The sequence below is a fragment of the Oryctolagus cuniculus genome, chromosome 15 (genome assembly GCF_964237555.1).
Source record: "Oryctolagus cuniculus chromosome 15, mOryCun1.1, whole genome shotgun sequence".
Taxonomy (NCBI): Eukaryota; Metazoa; Chordata; class Mammalia; order Lagomorpha; family Leporidae; genus Oryctolagus; species Oryctolagus cuniculus.
Window position 1 is genome coordinate 51,048,587 of NC_091446.1, and position 24,484 is coordinate 51,073,070.

At 40.9% G+C, this 24,484-nt stretch overlaps 1 protein-coding gene across 3 annotated transcripts in view; it reads left to right on the forward strand.

Annotated features, from left to right (window-relative positions):
• BICC1 (BicC family RNA binding protein 1) overlaps positions 1–24,484 on the forward strand; it is a 339,573-nt gene that overhangs the window by 116,459 nt on the left and 198,630 nt on the right. For all 3 annotated transcript variants that reach the window (XM_070057685.1, XM_051823885.2, XM_051823887.2), the window contains exon 2: positions 1,287–1,333. In XM_070057685.1, coding sequence (XP_069913786.1) covers positions 1,287–1,333 — 47 coding nt within the window. The remainder of the gene's footprint in view (positions 1–1,286; positions 1,334–24,484) is intronic.

Below are 24,484 nucleotides of genomic sequence, written 5' to 3' on the forward strand. Positions count from 1 at the left end.
AATGCCTGCAACAGCCAGGGCTGGGCTAGACTGAAGCCAGGCAGGCGCTCAGTCCTAGTCTCCCATGTGCTGTGGTTGGTAGGGATGCAAGTACTTGAGCCATCATTGGCTGCCTCTCAGGGTGCACATTAGCAGGAAGCTGGAATCAGGAACAGCCAGAACTCCAAACCTGGAGCTATGATATGGGATGTAGATGTCCCAAGTGGCAGCTTAACCTCTGTGCCAAATACCTACTCTAATTATTACATAATTGGTCTGCTCCACTTCTTGTGTCTTTAATCATTTAAGCAGTGGACACACACACACCCACATTCCCTATACCCACACCCCTCACCCCTGCTATAGAATTGCCTAATAATAGATATTTGGTTCCCATGATCTTTGAGACTTCAGCTTGCAAGAGTTCTTGATCCAGTGTCTACTGTCCTGCCTGGGGTGGTGTCTTCAGTTAACTTCTGTTCCACTCTAAGCCTGAATCAGAGTCTTGTTTGGTCGTTCCCTCTGGAAGATGCAATCTGAAGTTACTGTAAGCAAGATACTGTTGGCTCTTTGCCCTTTCTCTCCTTTTAGTCAAATTCTCTACCTCTTACCAGAAATGAATAAAAAAATGTTTGTAGTCACAAGGCTTTTAAACCTAGACAGAGAACTGAGATTATAGCTATCATTTAGACATAAAAATAATGCTCAATTTCAGTAACTTCCAGTTAATCTCACATGAAGTTTGTTGTTGGCTTTGACCTCTGCCAACACTGTTTAATTCTTAAGTTGTTGTGTCTGTCTCTGTATATGTGAATGAAGGAATGAGTTAAGGCAGTGTGCAGTGTCTACTGAAATCCAAATAGATTTTGTAGTCATTGCAAAGAACAAACCTGAAACAGCTCAGAAGTAGGCCCTGTTGGATGAGCTGATAGCTGACAGGCAGCCCTGTGCCTGGCATTGATTACAGATAGGAAGGAAGTGCTTGGGGCGCTACCATTGATTACTTTGTTCATATAGTTCCCTAACTGGAAAGGATGAGATCACTTTGATCTCCATGTTTAAATCAAGGTTTGGAGTCTTTCAGAAGGGTGTAAAATAATCTAAGTTTGTGTAGTTGAGTGGGCTGCTGTTTTCCTCTTGATCAGCTTGTTTCCCTGATGTGACAGGCTCACTGCTGTGGGAGAGCTGGGAGGGCATCTTGTTCTCCCTGCTGTTCTGGTACCTAGTGCTAAAGAGTTTTTTGAAGACATGAATTGAAAAGAAAAAAAAAACTGGACTATTTTAAATGTATACATTTTTATTTACAGCTGCTGCTGAAGGAAAGGGCAGAAGTGGGGAAGACTTTTTTCAGAAGGTAAGTTGGTTTTAACTCTTGCCTTGGGGATAAGTAAGAGCAAATCCCTGTCTGAGCAGCTATCCTAGAAGCTTCCGAGAGCTCCCCTTTCATATGAAGGAGAGTAGATTTTGCTGTTTGCTGGAAACAGTGCACATAGTGGATACCCTATGGGGCCTGCACATTCTAAGAAAGGCTGTTCTGGATGCAAATCTAAAGCTTTTCCTTGAAGGGAAGGAGGCATTGAGAGTACCAGATTAATTCTCACACAGAAATCAGTCAATCATTATCTTACTTTACTGTCATCCCCTATTTCTTCCTTCTCGGAACACTTGCCTGACCTGGGAGGTCAAGAGGAGTGCCCCACTGCTTTCGTCATTTCTAGTAAGTGTGACCATGGCAGAACACACTCCTTTGGGCATACTTGACAGTGAATGGTAACCGTACTTTGCTTTCCTTGTCCTCTGGAAGTTCTCACCTTAGAAGTGAGGCCAGTTACACGTAGCACAGGGAGGCTGGAGCTGAAGACGACTCAAAGATGATGTTGGGAATATGATTTTGATGGATTTTGATCTGATCCATGTCTCACAAAATGAGTGTTTCCTGCAAGGGAAGCTGTCTGTCCGTTCAAAGACATTTGAGTTCATGTTCTTTGTTCAGCTGGGTTTATTGTATTTATATCCTGGTGTTGGGATCTTGCAGCTGTTTATGAGAGGGAATGCACTGGATACGCCATCAGACTTTTGGAAAACACCTTTGTGGAGCAAGAGATTTTTTTTTTTCAAGACTTCATTCTTTGGCATTTTGCATGATCCACTTTTTTGCCAACTTCATTGATGTGCATTTCCTTCCAAGGATACTAAAAGCAAATATTTTCAGAGCTAATACTTGAATCACCATTTCTTTAATTAGAAATATTTAATCACCACCTGATGTGGGCTTACACATTGGAGAGACCAGCATGAGCCAAGCATAGTCACTGCCCTCTAGGAAGTGTGACGTCTGGTGATATAGTCACATAAATAGGTAGCAGGAGAGGATTAAGCATTTGATTGGGATTTGGGGTGTTAGAAAGGACTTCTAGAGGTTTTTAGGAGAGTAGATGTTAGCAGGCGAAGAGCCAGGCTGAGGTAGGTTAGAGTGGCATTATGGGCCAAGAAACAACCTAAGGCTCGGAGGTAGGCATTCCCACCTCAGACATTTGGCTGGCACGTACATAGCAGGGTTCACGGTGCAAGGTGGGGCACACTGTCTTACAGGATGAAGTGCCTTCATTGTGCCAGGGGGACTTTCTCAAAAGGGTTTTAAATTAAAATAATTTTAAAGAGCTGTGCTTGCTAAGCACAATGTGCCAGACCACCTGTTTTTCACCCTTGCTTTATTTCACGTACTGTGGTTGAAGCCCCTGACTTGATATTGTCTGACATGGGCTGATATCTAACTTGGACTGAGTACATGGGCATTTGAGAATGCTGGCAGGTTTGCTAGCAAGAGTGAGAAATGAGAAGACAAACAGAAATTGTAGGTTTGCCTCAGATGGGCAATGACGGTAAAAGTGGATATTGCCTATGGAAGGCTTCGTTGTTTTTCTTTAAACTCACGGAAGTGAAAAGCAAACTGTTCAGCTTTGTGATTCAGACATTTTAATGGCAGAGTAGAAACACGGTGTATGTAGTAATAAAAGACTTTCATTCTTATAGGATTTGCTAATATTTATCTCTTTGCAGAGCCATATATACATTCCAGCGATTTAAATGGAAACACATGTTGTAATCTTGGAACATGTGTGCATCCCACAGCCTAGGAGTTGGAGTCTAGATTGCATTTTTGGGCACTGGTTGATGAGGTCTCTGAGAGCTAAACGGATGTAGTGTTCAACTCCTCATTTTCTTCTTTAGTTCAATAGAAACTGCCTTGCTGATAGTCGAGTGTAGCAGGTTTGGAAAAGGCTTGTCGCTTGACAAGAGGCAAACATTCTAAATTCCAGAAGAGCAATTTTTGATGTTTTGATCAGGCATGAGTAGACAAAATGAGAAGGTACTGAACGGCTCTCTCTAAGCTTTTGTCTGGTCGCACGTGTTCTAGTTTCACAGGAAAGCATTTTGGGAAATGTTTAAGAGTGAGAGATAGGGACTGGTGCTGAGGCACAGCAGGTTAAACCCTGGCCTGCGGTGCCGACATCCCATATAGGTTCTGGTTGAGTCCTGGCTGTTCTAGTTCTAATCCAGATCCCTGTGGATGTGCCTGAGAAAGTAGCAAAAGATGGCTCAAGTCCCTGGGGCCCTGCACCCATGTGGGAGACTTGCAAGAAGCTTCTGGCTCCTGGCTTCGTCCTGGCACCACTCTGGCTATTGTGACCAGTTGGAGAGTGAACCAGTGGATGGAAGATTTCTCTCTCCCTCCCTCCCTCCCTCCCTCCCTCCCCTTCTCTCTCTCTCTTCCTCCTCCTCCTCCTCTTCTATTTCTCTCTCTCTGTCTGTAACTCTTCCTTTTAAAGAAATGAATAAATCTTAAAAAACTTGAGAAGTATGACATAGCATCTTTAAGGAAATTTTTTTATTTTTAATTTTTTAGAAATCTTTTATTTAATGAATACAAATTTCATAGGTACAGCTTTAGGAATATAGTGTTTCTTCCCCCCACGCCCGCCCTCCTACCCCTACCCCGTCTCACCTCCTACTTCCTCCCCCATCCCATTCTTCATTAAGATTCATTTTTAATTAACTTTACATACAGAAGACCAACTCTATACTAAGATTTCAACAGTTTGCACCCACACAGACACACAAAATATAAAGTACCTTTGAAGACAAGTTTTACTGTTAATTCTCATAGTACAGTTCATTAATGACAGAGGTCCTACATGGTGAGTAAGTGCACAGTGACTCCTGTTGATTTGAGAATTGACACTTTCATAGATGATGTCAGAGATCCCCCGAGGCTCTTGCATGAGCTGCCAACGCCGTGGAAGCCTTTTGAGTCCACAAACTCTGTCAGTATTTAGGCAGGGCTATAAGAAAAGTGGAAGTTCTCTCTTCCCTTCAGAGAAAAGTACACCCTTCTTTCCACTGGGATCTCACTCACAGAGGTCCTTCATTTAGATCATTTTTTGCCACAGTGTCTGGGCTTTCCATGCCTGAAATGCTGTCATGGGTTTTTCAGCCAGATAAGGAAATATTTTTTTTCCTCCAGAGTAACAAAAATATGAAGGACCTATATACTTAACATTGGAATGATTTTTGCTTTTGACTCTGGCGTGTGTATGAGAAACAAAACTAAAATATCTCTTTAATCCACAACCCTACTTATTTTAGTAACACTTTTTAAGCCTGGAAGGATACCTACCTAGCTCATAATGACTTTTCATAAGCTAAGGATTGGAGAGAGAGTGTGAGCCTTTAAAAAAAGTTTGAGAGAGGAGAGAGAGACAGATGGACAGGGAGATGAAGGTTTTATGAGGGTAGTTCAAAAAGTTAATGGGAAATACACATTACAAATAAATTGCATGAGTTTCAAATCTTGTTTTGTACCAAAATATATCTTTTAATTCCATTTTATGAACTTTTTGGGGTATCCTTGTATGTTACCTTTTTTTGTACCATGAAAATCTATGTAAAATCACAATGTGATTTTGTACTAAATCTAGTTAAAATGATCATATTCATTAAAATTTTATGATAAAAACACACTAAACTTCCAGAATCAGAACTGGTAGATTTCCACAGTTCAATTTTCCATTTAACAGATATTAAGATTTTCAAATATGTACAGATTTGAAGCTATCATAGTAGATGTTTGATTCACTGTACAGTTAGACACCATTTATTGGGTCAAAGTTACTATTTGTTCCAGAGATCCTAGCCAGTTTTCAATACATAATTTTACTGCACGGGTTCTGAAATGATTTACTTACCTGTCACTGTATTAGGGAAAGAGGCTAAGGAAGTTTTTATATCAGAGAAAGCCAACAAAGTATTATAGCTTAAAGAACATAGTCTTTTGTTTTACTCTCATATTTCATTCCAAGAAGACAATTCCAGCTTGTGGGTAACTCCTACCATGCTGCCATTTAGAGACCTAGGTTCTGACACCTGATTTGGCTGTTCCTTCTCGTATGGGCCTCATCGTCATGAAGTCACTGCCATGTCCAAGTGTGAACTGGTGAGAGAGATAATGAAAGTATTGAGGGGAGGTGTGCCGTGTTGTATGCACCAGGTCTGGGTGTGGCATAGGTCACTTCCACTCCTACTCCATTGGAGAAAAACTTACTTATGTGACCTTACCTAATTGCAGTAATGAGGGGAAAGGAGGGGCTTGGAAATATACAGAAAAAAATTGATATCATGATCACTGTCTAGGGAAAAAAATGTGCGTGGCCACAGTGTGATATCTTTATATGGTCTACTTTTAATTTATTGAAACTTTCATGCCACACACCGGGGTGTTTAACCATGAAACATTGGTTGTTGCATGGTGCTGGAGGCTGAAAGTCCAAGATCAAGGTCTCAGCAGTGTGGATGCCCTCTGAGGATTTTGAGATACAAAAGGCAAAATGCCTTTCTTCTAGTTTTTGTTGATGCTTGAAGCTCCTTGGCTTGCAGAAGCGACACCCTGATCTGTGCTTTCATCTCCATAGGACATTATCCTGTCTTGGTGTCCAGATTTCTCCTTTTCAAAAAAACAGCAGTCATAATGGATTAGGAGCTCACCCTACTGTGATATGGCCTCATTAACTTAGTACATCTGTAGCAACCCTGTTTCCAAATAAGATGACATTCTGAGGTTCCAAGGGTTAGAATTTCAAAATAGGAACTTTTTGAGGACACAGTTCAGACAGTAACATCTTTTAATTGAAGAAATGATTTTGTGTAAAAATTTAATTAGAAAAACTTAATAAGCCTGTCAATGTTTGTCACATTTTGACATTGAATTTGATCTGTAGGTTTTAACTGCGTGGTTACTTAATTTTTTTGTTTCTTATTACAAGTACTTTCTAGATTATCTAGAATGCTTATAAAAAGTAAAGAAAGCAATTTATAATACTACGCTGGAAAGAGAACCACTTATATGTTTTTAATCCTTTTTCTATTAAAAAATAAAGATATTTTTAACATTCTCTGATTAGTTGATGGGATTACAAATTAAACTATTTTCACTGGATGAATTCCAAATGCTTTTCTGTGTTAAAGCTGCAAGATTCTCCATTAATTGTAGTTTTGTTATTCTTGGGCTTCAATTATACTTAGAGAGGGGGGAAATGTATGTAACTTTATCAGTATTCCCTCTAGGACTTGCCTACTTCATGTCATCTACTTGAATCACAGGAAGATGGTCTTCCAGGTTTTTAATGATTCTTTGAGTGTTCGTGGCTTACTCACTGCCTATCCTGCTTGCTTTTAGTCGGTTCCTTTTCTTTTCTTTTGTGAAATGACTATGGTCAGGTCTTGGAGGAGAAAATGTATTACAGTATATTAGATAGGGAAGGAGAAGATAATGATTGTATTTCAAATGTGACTCATCAAAGCAAAATGCTTTAGGACTCTGTAAGCCCAGTGGCTGAAGAAGATAAATCCAGTCAGCATAATAATTGATGAAAGCCAAGTTTGTTACCACGTTGGGTTGTGTACAGTATTTCTTCCTAGAGCATGCATCATGTTTTTTAAATGCAATAGTATTTAGACTCTAGAATTTAGCAAAATTTTCTTCTGGGGAATGTTGCTGGAAGGAATCTGTGGCTGCTTCTGTGCCTCCTGTGAGTGCATTAGGTGGTCTTAGCTGGGGATTCCTTGAATTTTCTGTGGGGCAGCAGAAATGATGAAATCAGTTCTACTTTCCCTATGGGCCATTATTTGGTTCAAGTTGAACTGGTCATACTCCTCTAATCAGAGAAGTAAGTTTGGTTTAATTATTTAAATGTAAATTTAACTATCGCCTATGAGTGTACTTTTTTGCGAATAATGTGTCTTTATGCTTACATATGAAAAATTAAAAATGGAATTAAATAATGGGATATTTAAAAGCTTTAATTTTGGTATGTGTTTCAGTAGGTAATTTGTTTCCATAGTTCATAAGTGACATTTGCAAAACTGTGTATAGTAAGGGTGTCATGTCATGATGGTTGCTGAGAGGACTGTGTTGTTGGTCTCCAGCTTGAGTAGACTTATCACCATTGAATGACGTTCCCTATGGACCCATGGACCTTGGAACTAATGAGCAAGGCCACTCAGTTCTTACTGCTGACCACAAGATCATAATTGTGAGACTGTTTCGGTGGGAGACTGTGATCATGGGGCTCTCATTCTTCTGTCTAGGTAGGGACAACTGACTGTGTAAAAGAGGCTGTCATGATCTTGTAGAAAGTTGCTAAAGAAGGTAAGAATTGATCCTATTTTTATATCTTGGGACTTGCTCTGTCTTCTGTCAAGACCGGAGTAGGAGAGGGTTAAGTGAGAAAGATGAAGAAGGACTCACTGAGCCTCTGTTCTTCTAGCCATCTAAGTCCTGTCTTTGTGTTCATTTGAATACAAGAAGTCTGGGTGTTCAATCAATATTCTCTGGGCATGTTGCAGTGTCACCTGCATCGAGTTGCTGTTCAATGGTATGTTCTTGGCTCTCATTTTGGCAGTCATTCCATGCAACTGCTTTATGAAAACCACATTTCCTGTTTCATCCTCTTTCTGGAAACATGGAGGCTGGGAATGTCACTGAGATTCTTTTTAAGTGGAGGTTGTAAAGGCAGTGAACGGCACCTTATTGCTACTTTATTTTTTGCCCCGTTATTTGAGAGGCAGACAGATTACAGAGAGAAGAGAGTGATAGAGTGCACTCTGATGCACTGGTTCATTTCCTAAATATTGGTAATGGACAGGGTTGGGCTTGGGCTGCAGCCAGGCACTGGGAATGTAACCCAGGTGTCCTATGTGGGTGGTAGGGACCCAAGTACTTCATCCATTACTGCTGTCTCCCAGAGTCTACACGAGAAGGAAGCTAGAGTAATAAGCTAGAGCTGGGACTTAAACCCAGGCCCTCCAGTGTGGGACCCAAGCATCTTAACTGGCATCTTACCTACTGGGCTACAGGCCTGCCCTACCACTATGACTTTTTAAAAAGTTAGCAGTAATAGTTTTCTTAAATCAACATCTTAAATCAATCTAAATAAGTTTAGTTGTTACTGATTAAAATGGCCTCTTTCTTGAAACCGAACTGAAAGCATTGGATTATGTAGAAAATCAAAGTGAATTTGTGAAAATAGGCCTTTTAAGAAGGGTCACAAGGCATGACTTGATTACTGATGTTCTGTGAGGTGACCCTGGAGAGACCCGATGAAGGAGCAGTGAAGGGCTGTGGTGATCATGAAAAAAAGCTTTATATTGTTTTGTAAAATGGTCTTCCCCTATGGATTAAATATTTAGCTTAATTCCTGCAGTTGTCAGAATTTCCCTTCACTGAAGGATTCTGAGATGCAAATTCCTGTAGATCTGAAATCCTAATATCGCCCATAACTATTTCCACAGTATACTGATAAACCAAAGTCACACTAATAAACATGATATGCCAGTGTAAATAGTACTGTGTGGATCAAAAGCACTTTTCAAAGATGGTGGCATTAGCTTTGTAATAACAAACTGAGTCTGATTAGCTCTAATCAAGGAGCTTTGCATTTGAAAGGTGGCCTGTGTGAGTACATACGTGCTATGTCCGGTCCTCTCATTTTCATGTGATTCATATTGTTTGCAAATCTTAAAGGGGCATTGGGCAATCATTAGTATGCATGTGGAACATCATTATATGTGTCTGATAAATATGTAAGGATATTCACTGTGGCAATATTTGTAATAACTTAAATAATATAAAGTAGTTGCTCAAAACTGTAATGTTTAAAATATGATATATCCAAGCATTGGATTCCTGACTATAGAGGCATTAAAAATTATGCTGTTTGTAAATATTTAATGACTTGGGAAGCTTATTATTATTATATATATGCAAAATTGGGACAAAAGGCATACAAATAGCTTAGTTGGCACAGTATTTCAATGATAGCCTAACCAGTGCAATTATAGTGAGGCCATGATATTTGCAGTGTCAATGTGATCCAGAAATACTTAAAGATTCTGTAGGCTTCAGAGTCTGTTGAGTTGGTGTTAGACATGTAAAACTGAGGTTCCTTGCTATTCTTGACCTAACCAAAGGGGAAAGCTTGGCTGTAATGTCCTTGCTTATACATGACATAAAATGAAGGTACGTGTTAATTACAGACTGGCAGGTAGGCCTTAAAAACTATTTCTCACATTCTGTGTCTGTCACTCTAAGCTCTGGATCAGTCCTTGAGCTTGGAGACCATGTGGCAGATGTAGTAGACAGAATTTGAAAGTGTAGAAAGCTTCACTCTTGATGATTTCACCAGGACTGGACATTGATTTGATAGTCAGAACTTCTGTTCGATTTTCTTTCTTCACTCTGGACTCCATACATAACCCAGGGACAGGAACTCAGCCACAGGATGACACTCCGTAAGATAATGGAATTGGGACAGTCTGGCTCGGATGACATGTGGTAAAAAGAACAATTGGGACTTTATTGATTTAAAATGTATTCACAGGAGGATGAGTACAGTTTAATGCTGGATGTAGTGTTGTCTCTTTCTTTGAGTCAAGGATATTGTTCTCTAAATGGTCTGATTTTTTTTAATTGACTTTAGAATGTGAGTTGGAGGCATCTAGTATTTGAACAGTGGTTGTCTGGCTTTTTTTTTTCTGAACTTCTTTTATTGTTTAAAGATTTTTTTATGGAGGGGCGGTGCTGTAATGTAGAAGGCTGTCTCTGCCTGTGGGGCTGGCATCTTATATAGGTGCCAGTTTATGTCCCTGCTGCTCCGGTTCTGATCCAGCTCCCTGCTTATGGCCTGAGAAAGCACTGGAAGATGGTCCAAGTGCTTGGGCCCCTGCACCTATGTAGTAGTCCTGGAAGAGGCTCCTTGCTCCTGGCTTCAGATTAGCCCAGCTCTGACTATTGCAGCCATTTAGGGAGTGAACCAGTAGATGGAAGACTCCTTCTTTATCTGTCCCTCTATCTATAACCCTGCCTCTCAAATAAATAAATAAAATGTATAAATGATATTTTATGTATTTGAAGGACAAACTGATGAGAGAGAGAGAGAGAGGGAGCGAGAGCACTCTCTTTTATACACTTGTTCACTTCCCAATTGGCCACAGCAGCCAGGGCTGTGCCAGGTGGAATCCAGGAGTCCAGAATACCATCTGGGTCTCTCATGTGGATGACACGGGCCATCATACATTGCCCCCGGATGCATGACTGGGAAGCTGGATTGGTTCTGGAGAAGCCAGGACTCCAATCAGTGCTCCAGTACGGGATGTGATTGCTTACTGCACTGGCCGTACTGTCCACTGCTGACTGAGATGAAAGGTAAAGACTCTTCAAGTCAGCAGTTACGCCCTCGTTTGTGGGTTGTGCTGTAATGAGAGAAGTTTTACCTTACGCTGCATGCTTCGCCGTGTAAGGCTGTGCATTAGTATTATCATGGCATATCAGAACGATCACACAAGAAAGGGGACATGTTCATGCATACAGTGAGTGGTATGGACTTTTTCATCCTGTGTATTTTTAAACAGTCACATTTCGACGCCATATTCAGGTTTGTTATTTGGCAGTTGGTGCCTCTGATGTCTCACTTCTTTATTTTATCTAGGAGGCTTACAGAAATGCTTGGTTGTCATCCCCTAAGTCAGTCCTTCCTGCAAGTTTAGGATTCTTACCCTTTTAAAAATAATAGAATTTTGGCCGGCACCGTGGCTCAATAGGCTAATCCTCCGCCTGCGGCACCGGCACACCGGGTTCTAGTCCCAGTCGGGGTACTGGATTCTGTCCCAGTTGCTCCTCTTCCTGTCCATCTCTTTGCTGTGGCCCGGGAGGGCAGTGGAGGATGGCCAAGTGCTTGGGCCCTGCACCCACATGGGAGACCAGGAGAGGCACGTGGCTCCTGGCTTTGTATCAGCGCGGTGTGCTGGCCGCAGTGCACTGGCCTCAGTGGCCATTAGGGGTGAACCAACAGAAAAGGAAGACCTTTCTCTCTGTCTCTCTCTCTCTGTCTACTCTCCCTCACAAAATAAATAAATAAATAAATAAATAAATAAATAGAATTTTGCTTGCTGTATTTAGTTTAGTTTTTTTTTTTTTTGAGTTTTATGTAGAATACATAGATTGCTTTAGAATTTGTCCCCTGAAGAATTCAACTTTCACCTTGCCTTTGTCTCTGAATAGTCATTCTAAACTTAGGAACTTTGTAGTTTATGTGGTCATAGTTCTGCCTTCATGGTGAAAACAGGAGCTGGCCTTGTCTGACACCATCTCACGCTGCTTCCAGCTCTTTGAGCCACAGTGGATGGGGCCAGAATGGGGGTCCCTGGTCCCAACGTGAGCCTTCTCTGGACAGTTGACATGAGCTGTGTTGATTGAACCATGCTTGTCTCTCGTGAGCTGGGAAGCTAAGACTGTACTGCGATGGGGCAGTGGAGAATGTCATGATGTATGATGAGATAATGGGGAAACTAGGAATGACATTGTTGGCCATAGCTGGAGTCAGGAGGGGAAGAAGCTATGAGAAAGCAGAAACTCATCCAAGGAGGGAACAAAATAGAGAAGCAGATGGACTACAGTGTGGGAAGCTCCTGCCTGGACAGGCATAGCTGGTGATGCTTCTAAGGTTCTGATCTGTGGTTTTCCCTGCCGTCTTCTCCATTACTCCTGATGGAGGCAGCCAGCTCCTAAATCAAGCACCGGACTCGAACAATGAAGGCATTCAGTGACTTGAGTGATGTGTAATTGTCCTTTCTCAAAGGGTAACTGAACCCTGTAGGCAGTAGCTCATGTTAAGCTTTATATCTTCAAGGGAGCAGTGCTCTTAAGACATAAGATATTTCCTCAAAGTCTGTCCCATAAAATAAGTACGTGGCATCAATGCCAGTGTGTTTTAAAGCATGAGACTACACTCTGTTGGTATATGATGAGCTCTTCTCTGGTTTGTAGTTCAAGTTATGGTTGCCCTGTTCTCTGCAATGCTCCTGGGAAGACAAGGGATAATGGTCTGGGTACTTGGACTCCTGTCCCCCTTGTGGGATACCAGATTGGAATTTCTGGATCTTAGCTTAGTTCTGGTCAAGACCTGGCTGTTGGGGCTATTTGGAAAGTGAAACAGTAGGTGGAAGATCAATCTCTCTGTCTTTCCCTCAACTCTATTGCTCGGCCTTTCAATAAATAAATCTTAAAAAAAAATTCTCATTCTAGGTATTTTTTTTTGCTGGTCGGTCAACAGCATTATTTAAGGAATAATAGAAGAGGTCATTGCCCTTTCTATCTGAGCTGGGAAAAAGCAAGTGTTGTCCTTATTTTCTACAAAGATTTTATTTTGGGGTTTCATCCTATATATCAGTCTCCTCTTTCTCTTTGACCATGAACATTAATATTGTTTGTGTCAACATTACCCTTTTTGTGGAAAGTTTGTGGCCAGCCAACATGCGGAGAGATTAGGATAGCATATAAACACTTTCTGTTTTTCTTAATAATGCTTAACGAGAACAGTTTGTTACTCTATGACTCTCTAAGAAACTTGATCCTTGAATTAAATTATTAAATATCTTGAACATTACTATGTTATTTTGTATGTTTAGCAGTTGAGGCTTGTTCCAAACTGGCTCTTTCAGTTTTAAATTTTAATTTTTTTGGATGTAAATTATTGAAAGGAGCTATCTCTTGACATTTCAAGTAGCTTGAAAGGAAATTGTGTTGGCTTATTTTGATGTGTACGTGAAATAAAAATGGTCTGGAAGTGTATTTTTTTATTTTTTAGCACTGACTGCTTTTTTTTTTAAATTCTGTCATCCCAGAGTGTTATCTGGTTCTTCAGCTTTTATTAAAAATTATTTTAAAAATTTGTTTGAAAGGCAGAGCAACATACATAGGGGGTTGAGGGGAGGAAAGAAGAGAGAGCAATATGGAAATCTTCCTTGCCCTCCCTGATTGATATCCTGAATGCTCCTAACAGCTAGGCCAGCCCAAGTCAGGATCCAGGAATTCCAACTGGGTCTTCAGCATGGATGGCAGGGACCCAGGTACTTGAACCATCACCTGCTGCCTCCCAGTGTACATGTTATCAGGAAGCTGGATCAGAGGTGGAGGTGGGACTTCATGCCAGGCACCTGAAATGGGATGTGGGCTTCCCAAGCAGAGGTATAACCTGATGTACCACAACGCCCGCTCTCGTTTTCTGCTTCTTGACTGGCAAAAGATAGATAAGTCTGTGTTTCCTCCTGAGTTCTCCTTCTTGAGTTTGCCATCAGTTTTATATATATATATATATATTTTGAAGGAAGAAAAAAGCCAGTTTGAATTTCCATGCACCTGTTTACCTGTGGAATTACTAGGAAACCTTAATCCCTTGAGAATAAGAAAACTTTAAACTCCTTGGCTTGCTGTTTTCTTAAAGAGTTTCATCCTGGTCTAGCGTTTGCAGGGTTTTCCAAGACAGGAGTCTGAATTCAGGAGTCTGAATTCTTGCGTGAACCTAGGAGGTGCTGTTTGAGCAGCTTCCTGCTGGCTGCTTGGCTAGGTGGATAGATCTGGAGAACTTTGGCTTTTCTTCAGCCAGTGCCTTTGATGGGAGATACTAAAAGAACTGAGGAAGTGTATTTTTCAGTTCTTAACAGGCACATGGATTTGTGTTTTTCTTCATTTGAGTATCCCTTCCCATTCATATATTAGCACTGTGCTGAGCTACACAATAATCTGTGAATCGGAAAATGTGTCTTGCTTGCTTCAGGGTTCTGTGGGAATACTAAAAAGAAGAGGTAAATCCCACATTCAAAGAGCTTTCAGTCTGAAGGGAAAGGGTGCTTATGACGAGCTGGATTGAATGATTATGTGCAGACTTTGCTGAGATATTAAGGGTGTCACTCATGAGACATTTCCTGCCCTCCCTGTGAGCCTGACACTGTGCCAGGAACCGGATTATAGAGGAGAAAGGAGGCCCCATGTCTCCTGTCTCCAAGAGAGTCTTAACAACTCTCTTGTGCACATATGAGGGCACTTCAGGAAGCTCATTTAAAAAGGAATTAAAGCATCAGTTTATTTTGGTGCAAAAATTATTTGAAATCCACGTATAGTTTTTTTTTTTTTTGTAATATTCATTTCCATTAGCCTTTGGAAGAGCCTCCATCCCTATCCCAACGCCAGTATGGCAGGGATTTGTAGTGCAGACATGGAGGGGCTGTTTTCTCTGCCCTGGGGAATCAATGAACACTTCCTCTGGAGACAGCGTTAGAGAAGGGTTTTGAGGGATGGATTTAAAAAGTCGTATAATCTGTATGTTGACTAAGAGGAGGGAGAGCTTTGTGAAGAGCAGAGAGCAGTGTTTGATTTGGTTAAGGTGTCTTCCAGACCTGTGGCTTTGTGACCCGGATGTGTCAAGGAAGCCAAGTAGAGAGGCATTTCCAGCAGAAGGCTCCAACTGAGGACCTTTGGAAAAGGCAGGGTGAGGCCCAGGGCCCACTGTTATTCTGTTGACTGATTCAGGAAACAGATGAGTTAAAAGTGATGTAAATCATTATATTATTCCTTCCGAACTGATGATGCACAAATTCTTGAAGTGAAGCATTAGAGGCTGAGTGGAAGGATTTGAAATCTGGAATCAAGTTGGGAGATGATACTATTTCTTTGTTGGCTTGGAGATGATGAGAATTAAAAATGACAGCTGGAATGATGAAACATTTTGCAATAGGGTTTGCTTTATAGTTTCTGACTTCTTTATTAGTGCTGGGTTTAGGGATGCATTATTACTTTTTTCTTCCTACTACTTTCCTGGATGATAAATGCATTCCTAGGGAAATTAACTTTTAACCATGCTTTGAAATGTTACAATTTGGAAGATAAATTTGCCATGTTCAGAGTGACAGCTATAAAATATTTAGCATCATTTAACTAAGTTCTGAACCTTCTGTGATAATGTAGCTGAAAAATTATTTTCCATGGAAATGGTTGAAATACTGGCTTTGTAGTTTACTTCTGGTTATGTTTTACGGAAATAAAGCTGCATTTTCTGAGAAATAGATACAAAGTATTCAAATTTGACAGGTAATAAAAATTTGGTTCTATTTGTATAGAGTTAAAAATTTCTCTAAAGAAATTATTTGCTATCAATGTAGTATACTCTAGTATTAGTGTTAAATCAACAGTGTAGTGGTGAACAATTACAGAGAAGAGAAAAACAGGAATATTTGAGATCTAGTATCATGCAGAACAAATATAGCCATTCCCTAAATTTTGAAGCATAGATTTTCTAGCTGTATTATTAACTAGAATTCATGATTATACCCATTTCTTCAAATATTAGAATGAACCATTTTTGTGATAATAAACTCTTAATTTAGAGGAATGATATTAAGAGTTTGAGGAACTTAAACTGTGAATGTCCTGGGGTCAGTGTTGTGGCACAGCCTAGGTTAAACCACTTCCTGCTATGCTGGTATCTGCTATGGGATCACTGGTTCAAAGCCCAGCTGCTCTGCTGCACATCAGCTCTCTACAGATGCCCCTGGAAGGCTGCAGAAGTTGGCCCAAGTACTTAGACCGGATGGAGTTCTGGGCTTCTGGCCTTGGCCTGGACCAGCCTCAGCTGTTGTGGTCATTTGGGGAGTGACCCAGTGGATGGAAGATCTCTTTTTCTGTCTCTTTCTCTCTTTCTTTCACTCTGCCTTTCAAGTAAATAAAATTTTTTTTAAAAAAGAAAAAAAAAAGCTATTGATGCCTCAGCTGAAGATTCCAATTTAATTGTTTGGAAATAAGGCCTAGGCATTATTGTTTCCCGAAACGCTAATCAAGTAACTTGAATATGCAGCTAAGATTTGGGAACCAGTGTTGTGGTATGTGGATAAGTGCAGAGAGAAATTGTACATCCATGTTGGTCTCCACCGATGATAAAAGGGAAGGGATTATGTGTGTGTGTGTGTATTACTAATGGATTTAATTTTCTGTTCAGCCTTATTCTCTTAGAACTGAATGTTCTGCAGTATGATTTTGAGGAAGAGTATATTATGAAATGCTAGTTTTATGCTGCTAATAAATATCATATGAAGAAAATTTCCCTGGTTAGATAAGTTTGAGCAATGCTACAGTATACAGCGTTCTGTCCTACAAAACTACTTGCAGCCTTTCATGTGCTAGTTATTTGCGTTTTATGAGTTCGTTACAGGAATTTGTAGTGTGTAGCACTGACCAACTTTGAAAAAATTTTCTTTCTTGGTAGAAACTGCAAGCTACAGAATTAGTGAGTGAATCATGTGAAAATTCCTTTTTCCATTGACTAAGATCTGTGTTAGGATTGGGTATATGATGTAATTATACAATGGAGACTTTCTTAAATAGTGCCTTGGTGAGCCTCATGATAGGAATGAGGGTGTAAATCATTTCTGGGAACATAGTTCTTTCCTAAAACACATCTGTTGTCATTTAAATCCATGTTTAGAAATTGTTTGACACCTCTTCGTTGCTTCCCAGGTAAAGCTAAATGAATGCCTTTGGCCTTGGACATTTATTGCAGTCTTGTTCCTTCCATATGTATTAAACTTTGCCTGTTATTGCTCCTCAGTATGACCCCCCAACCCCCACTCCCTGGGTCCACCAGAGGTTTCTGCAGTCCATGGTCATTACAGACTCTAATTGCTGTAGATAAAAATTCCTCCCCAAGTAGAAAGTCTGTTTCTCATCTTAACCCCTGACTCTCTCCAGTAGTTGTATCACACGTTGTCTACCTTCTGTGGGGAGTTCTGGACTGACCCAGCCTGTGTGCCCATCCGATAATTGTTATGCTTACATACCTTGTATCACTTTGTTTTGATTTTAATTTATCAAAAAGTTAATTTTCTCTCATGGATCTATTCTTTTGAGTTGATAAATGTATAGTTCAACCACTCTGTGTATGATTGGGACTAATTAACTTTACAAAGTCATGATATCATAGTACTAAAAGGGACCTAGAGACTTGCTAGTGTGGATGACAAATGTGGAAAGCGAGACTTAGAGAATTTCAGCAATTTGTCCAAGTCATGTGACCAACTGTTAATGCTGGGAAGGACACTCAATTCCCCATTCTGTTTACTACACTGACAGTTGAAATCTCTGAAATTGATGTGCTGTTCCAGGAAAAATAGAAATCTGTGTTTGTCTTTTAATGGAAAAATTAAATATTGTTGCTTCATACAAATCCAAGCACTAAGAGAGTGATGTCTTACCCTTGACTCCCACCCCCACAAAGCGCACGGAGATGCTGTGCAGGCTCTCACTGTTGTCTGAGCTGGGGCGTGAGAGGTAGTTTCAAACTTGGATGATGCAGAGGTGGTTAGGGTGCTGCGCATTCCTTCATGCACATCGCAATCCCTTCGTTCCCTGTTCTCCCCTTTTCTGATGCTTGCCATGCTGTCGTTCTAACTCCATCAGTGAACGAGACTCGTAAGAGATGTCAATGTTCTAAAGAATGCTGAACCACGAGCCATGCGACCTGGCCTTGAATCCAGCACAGTCACCAGCCGTGAAATCTTGGGCACGTCTTTTGGTTGCTGAGCTTCAGTGCTCTTACTTATAAACTGAGGACAGTGACTCCTAGAACGGGTGCTAACATCAGCTGAAACACTGCACTCACAAGTGCTCAGTAAGCAGTAGAGGAGCAAGCAAGTACTGATTTGTCAGGTAGACTCTTCATTTCAGTGTTAGTGTTTTCCAGGTGGAGGGACTGCTACATGGCTGTTGTAGGATGAGGCTCTGTGTGTATAGTTGTTTTGAAATAACCACAGGCAGTTGTATAATATTTTTGGCAGTTTTTCTGAATTTAGAGTTGTGTGACAGAGGGCAAGATGGACAGATGGAGATCTTCCATCTTCTGGTTCACTCCCTAAATGCCCACAACAGCTAGGACCTGGCCAGGCTGAAGCCAGGAGCCAGAAACTCCTAGGCTCTTCCACCAGAGAGGAGGAACTTAAAGTACTTGAGCCTTCCTCTGTACTTCTCAGGGTGTGCATTAGCAGGAAGCTGGATTAAAAGTGGAGGTGGGACTCCTCGCAGGCACTTGATATGGGTTGGGGTATCCCAAGCAATGGCTTAAGCCACTGCAACACAGTGTGTTTCTGGATGATTGTAACTTTTTTTTCTTGGTTGTTATATGAGGGGAAAAGATTGTACTTTTTTTTTGCATTTTTTAAAAAGATTATTTGAAAGACAGAGTTACAGAGAGGCAAGGGCAGAGAAAGAGAGAGAGAGAGGTCTTCGATTCCGCTGGTTGACTCCCCAAATGACTGCAATGGCCAGAGCTGAGCTTATCCAAAGCTAGGAGCTTTTTCTGGGTCTCCCGCGTGGGTGCAGGGGCCCAAGGACTTGGGCCATCTTCTACTGCTTTTCCAGGCCATAGTAGAGAGCCAGATTGGAAGTGGAGCAGCCAGAACTCCAACTGGCACCCATATGGGATGCCGGCAGCACAGGCGACAGCTTTACCTGCTACACCGCAGCACTGTCCCCTGTGCTGGTTTTTAAAACATCTAGATACATCTATATATTTTGAATTATAGAGTAAAAATCACTTTTCCATAGTGGAATTATTTTTCTCTTTTGAGGTGGTGTTAAGTTCTCATGTAAAAGGATAGTTGGTCATTGTTAAAAATACTGTTATTCCTTTGTTGTGAACTGAGAAATTGCCAGGAAATGATGGCTATGGCTGGATAAGGTTTGCTATCAGAATTATCAGAAGAAATTGAACTTTGATTTTTAATGAAAAAAGTTGTTTTGCTTGGCAGAACGGGGTAGCAAGAAGATCCAAGCAAGTTCTTGTTTTAGGGGCTGCCAGTTCTCCCTGTGACTCAAGGAACATTTCGTGTCTTAGCCACAAGAATTTGCCGTTTTGATTGTGATGTGCATTGTCTTCCTTCCTTACACATGCTTTGATTTCAGCTTGTGGCTTTGTGGTCCTTGGCTCTGAGGCAATGAGAATCTTCTGAAGGCTACTCGTTAACTCTCCCTTCCGTAGTCGTTGGCCCATTGGTATGTGCAGTGGGAGCCCTGTGCCATTATCCTTGTGAAGTTTTTGATTGAATCATGATTGCAGGGCCTGTGTGAGACATTCAAAATGACATGATGAGGTAGTAGATTGTGCCAGTTGTTGGCTGTGGGTGGAAGTGCTTTGTTGGGGATCAACGGGTAGATCTCAGTGATGTAAGCCCACATTGGTATCGGGTGTCTATGTGCTGTGGTGGCCTGAGGAATCTACTTCAGCAGGACCAGGAAGCTGAAGAAGGCCTGGGAACCTTGGGAAGGTGTGTGCACAGGAAGATAAAAGGACAGACAGCAGGAGATGGGAATGAAGGGCCATGATGGGGGGTAGTGCAATAAAGAACACAAGAGAATTAAGGATGACTTCTAGGTTTCTAACATGAAATGGACAGGCATAGCAATGTGTAGTAGGAGAGCTGCTGTGTAGAGAAACAATTGTAATCTTAACTAATAAAATGACTTTGAAGTTGAGGTGGAGGTGTTTAGAGGCACACAGAGACAGAGCGTGCTTAGTGAGTGTGCTAAGTGAGCGTGGGGCTGGAAATAGTGACTTACTAGGAATTAGCTTGCATTCCAGAAATAGTGTGGTGGTTCATGTAGAGTTGCCTGTAAGCCAGAAGTTTTCCTATTCATCTCTAATGTTACAAAAAATAACAGCTGTGCTTTATGGTAAGTAATTAAGGAATTGAACAAAAAGACCATTTGAAAAAATGGCTAAAAAATGTCACATAGGAAATGCAGGAGTATGTGTATTTTTTCAGTTGAAGTGTGGGTCTGAATTGGAATAACTCAAACTGCAGTTAAATAAAGAAAGCCTCAGTTAATTGACTGTAGCCACCTTTGTTCTCTTCCTGATTCAGACTCCTTCCCCCAACCCCTTCACCCTCTTCTTGGTCTCGTTGCTTCTGATGTAGACCAGTGTCTTAATTGTTCATGAGCAAGTAGGTCACCCAGATTCCAAAGAGCCACATGTATCTCATGGGAGCCATGGAAGGATGCCCAGAGGCGCCTTGTCCCAATGGAGTCGCAGCTTGCTGTGGAAAGAGCACAGTGAAGAGGCAGCAGAGGGAGAGTCCTGCTGGACCTGGGTATCCCTTCTAGGCCCCTGCTTGCTTATTCATAGTGGTGGGCTGGAACCGTATGGTCTCTAAAGCTCTGCAATTCTGCTCTCCCCCCAGTAAACTGTACAGATTTCTGGTGTATAATATCGTGTTGTGATATGTATAAACACTTGTAATGTCTTAATCAACCTCATTAACTTATGCATTACTTCATATACTTATTTTCTCATGATAGAACACTTAAAATGGTAGAACACTTAAAATTTACTCACATAGCAATTTTCAATTATATATTTTTGTTAACTATAGTCATAGTCACTGTGATGTACTGATAGATCTCTGAATGTTTGCCTCTTTTTTTTTTTTTTCTTTTTTTTTTTTTTTTTTTTTTTTTGACAGGCAGAGTTAGACAGTGAGAGAGAGAGACAGAGAGAAAGGTCTTCCTTCTGTTGGTTCACTCCCCTAATGGCTGCTACGGCAGGCGCACTGCAGCCGGCACGCTGCGCCAATCCAAAGCCAGGAGCCAGGTGCTTCCTGCTGGTCTCCCATGTGGGTGCAGGGCCCAAGGACTTGGGCCATCCTCCACTGCCCTCCGGGCCACAGCAGAGAGCTGGACTGGAAGAGAAGCAACTGGGACAGAATCCGGTGCCCCAACCAGGACTAGAACCTGGGGTGCTGGCGCTGCAGGTGGAGGATTAGCCAAGTGAGCCACGGTGCCGGCCTTGCCTCCTCTTGAAATGAAACTTTTTCAGTTTATTTATTTTTTTAGTGTATGCAGGATTCATATCTGTACCTTTGGTGTTCCCAGGAAATCAAAATAGGGTTTAAGTAGTGGCATCATACAGTATGTTTGTACTTCATGTGAGATTTCTGTAGCACTTTCATATTTGCCAAGGCGTTTATTTTCCTACACATCTCAGTGAAGAAGGCAACAGGAAGTTCTTTTTTTTTTTTTTTAAGATTGATTTATTTGAAAGAGTGACAGAAGGAAAGGGAAGGAGTAGAGGGAGAGAGAACAGATTTTTCATCTGCTGGTTTATTCCCCAGATGGCCACAACAGTTGATGTTGGACGAGGCAAAAGCCAGGAGCTTGGCACTCCATCCAGGCCTCTCACATGAGTGACAGGGTCTCAAGCGCTTGAGTCACCTTCTGCTTTCCTAGGCACATTAGCATGAAACTGGTTTGGGAAGCAGAGCAGCTGGGGCTTGAACTGGCCTTTAGTTATGGACTGCTGGTGCTGTAGGTGTTGGCTTAACCCACTATACCACAGCACTGGACCCCAGGAAAGACAAAACTGTAACCTAAACTAATTCAGGTTAATCTTCTTGAATGCTCTGCGGTTATGAGTAAGATTCACTTGCAACAAGGAGTTCATGACTTGTTCTGAGCCTCATGAAAAACTGTTCAACCAACTGGACAAAAATTATTATTTTTCATTAAGTATAAGACAACACTATTTTGTATTCCCTTTTTGTATTGGAAGCAGTACCCAATAAGTTAAACCATACAAGTGTCTTAGAAAGGATTGGGTTGGAAAAAGAATTAGTGCACATTATAGTATGTATTCTTTATTTAGTGACACTATTCCTTGCAGATTTTACTTACTATTGGCTACTGAAAGATATTGGTTGTATAAGAAGAAACCAGTTATTGTTGAGTTCTTCCACTACAATGTTTACCTACAAAGGGGTAGAACTATTATGATATATAGTAACTAGTCTATCTATATTCAAGAAAATGATATTGTGATTTACTTACATGTAAGATTTTAAGGTGCTATAAGTTCATTTAGGTTCTAAATAAATTATTGATCATCCTTTCTTTTTGTGACTTCTTATATACCTGAGACCAAAAGTGTTCACATTTGCAGCTTATGTATGTTTGTTAAATCTTAAGATGGCTTTTGTAGCCATAGAATAAAAGGTACTCAATACATATTTGTTGAATGGATAAATGAGAAAAATTTACTCATTAAAAATTATTTTGAACCTTATAGTGTGTGCTAGATACTGTGTTGGGCCTTAAGAATAGAGCGATGGTCAGTTCCAATGTGGGTTCTGCCATTCTGGAGCAAACTGAAGGATATAGAGAAAATCCTAGAAAACAAGTAAATAATATAATTGTTGCATATATAATACTTCTATGAATTCAACAAATGGGGAAGGGCCTATTAAAAAGATGAACACATCAAATAAAAAATAACTTTTTTAAGCAAGTACTTTTGGGGAGCAGCTAAATTTTAATTTGCTTTCTTAAGTAATTTTTTCAACTTCCAGAAGTAGTTCTTTGCCTTTGCACATAAACCAACACATTTAAGAAATCTTGCCCACTAAGAGTATAATTGTATTTTTTCCATTGTCTTTATTGGAATTCTTTCTTCCCCGAGTTCCTCTCATACAATAATACATTCTTTGGAGCTGAGCCGCAGCAGGAATAACGAAGCATCTCATTTGATGTCTTATTCCATTACCTATGATGCCAGGGCCATTGGTAAATAATTCCTTTTTATAGAGCAACCAAAGTAAGGGGAGTAGAAGAAAGACTTAATGCAATCTAAGCAGCCCGGTCCCCAGGAAATGATTTAGAGCAGCTCTGCCATGCGAGGCTGCTATTCATTATCTGCTCCGTGGTGGATGGGCTCCGGGTTTTGTTTGCCTGTAAATCAGGGCAACACTTGGATTGTGGTTTTGCTGCTGTGCCTTTTCTTCATGTTGGAATTTTTCTAGGGCTTGTTGCAGTTATGTCTTCCTGAGGTTCTAGATGATTTAGCGCCATCTAGGTTGATTTTTCTGCTTTGCCAGAGTGAACACTGCTGGATACATGGAACAGCTGGAAAGAAGTATTGTGGTGTTGCCTTCATGCCTCGGCTGTTCCAGTATTAATTGGTCTTGAAGAGACTTACTTGTAATTTTAGGTTTTAATAGTGCACAGAAGTGTATCATTTTTATTTAGGAATTGATGGCTTCTACCTTCCTAATGAAGGATGAGTTGGCAATGTGGTTGATAATGTGGTAACAGAAAAAAAAAAAAACTCACTTAAGGGATTGTCTGTTTTTTATTGCAGTAGAATATGAACACATAATATAAAATTTACCATTGTAACCATAAGTATAAAGTCCAGTGGCAGTAAGCACAAGAGAGCTTCAAAAAGTTCATGGCACATAGATATGAAAAAAGTACACATGGATTTCTCAGATTTTTTTTTTTTTGCACCAAAGTAAACCTATTTTTTCATTCCACTTTCCATGAGCTTTTTTCAGATACCCTGTATGTCCATACCATTGCACTCCTTAAGGAAATCTTGATGTGAAACACCAACCCACTCGCGTGCATGTTTTGACATTTAGATGACCACATGTTTACAGGGGAAGGAATTTTAAATTAAATCATATAACCTAATGTGTAGCCCGAAAGGCAAATTTTGAAGTTAGACTTGTGTTGCTGCACATTTACAGTAAAACTTAAATAGCTGGGGCTCTTAGAGCCTGGGTTTGCACATTTAAATGATCAGTAAATAAATACTCTAGAGCTGGCATTTGGAATTAGAGATTGGTAGGTGCTGCATGCCTGGGAAGAAGCAGGGGGTGGTCATTGCGTTTTGTGAGGGATGAAATAGGCTGTTCATTTTAGGGGAGAGTGAAACTGAACAGCAGGTGCTCACTCTGGCTTCCTGTTCCTGAGTTGCGAAAGATGCTTAGGGGCAAGAGCTCAGTTCTGTCACGTGCGCTTGTCGATCCCAGCCTGGCTCCCTTACGTGTTACTAAATCGGTGTGTGTTTCAGGATGTAGAACTGTGACGCTGGTTGGGTAGAGCGGGAGGCCGGAGAGATGAGTCCTAGGCTGGCGTTATTCCTGGAACGTTGTGGAACTTTTCCTGTAATGAGTTTCTGGTGACTTAAGAACATTTTCAAAGCTTGCCCTCACGTCCAGCTGTGCAGTCGTCATTTCTGTCCCCCTGGCCCAGGCTCTTGTCCTCTCTGCAGCCTGTGGCCTCACAGGGAATGGT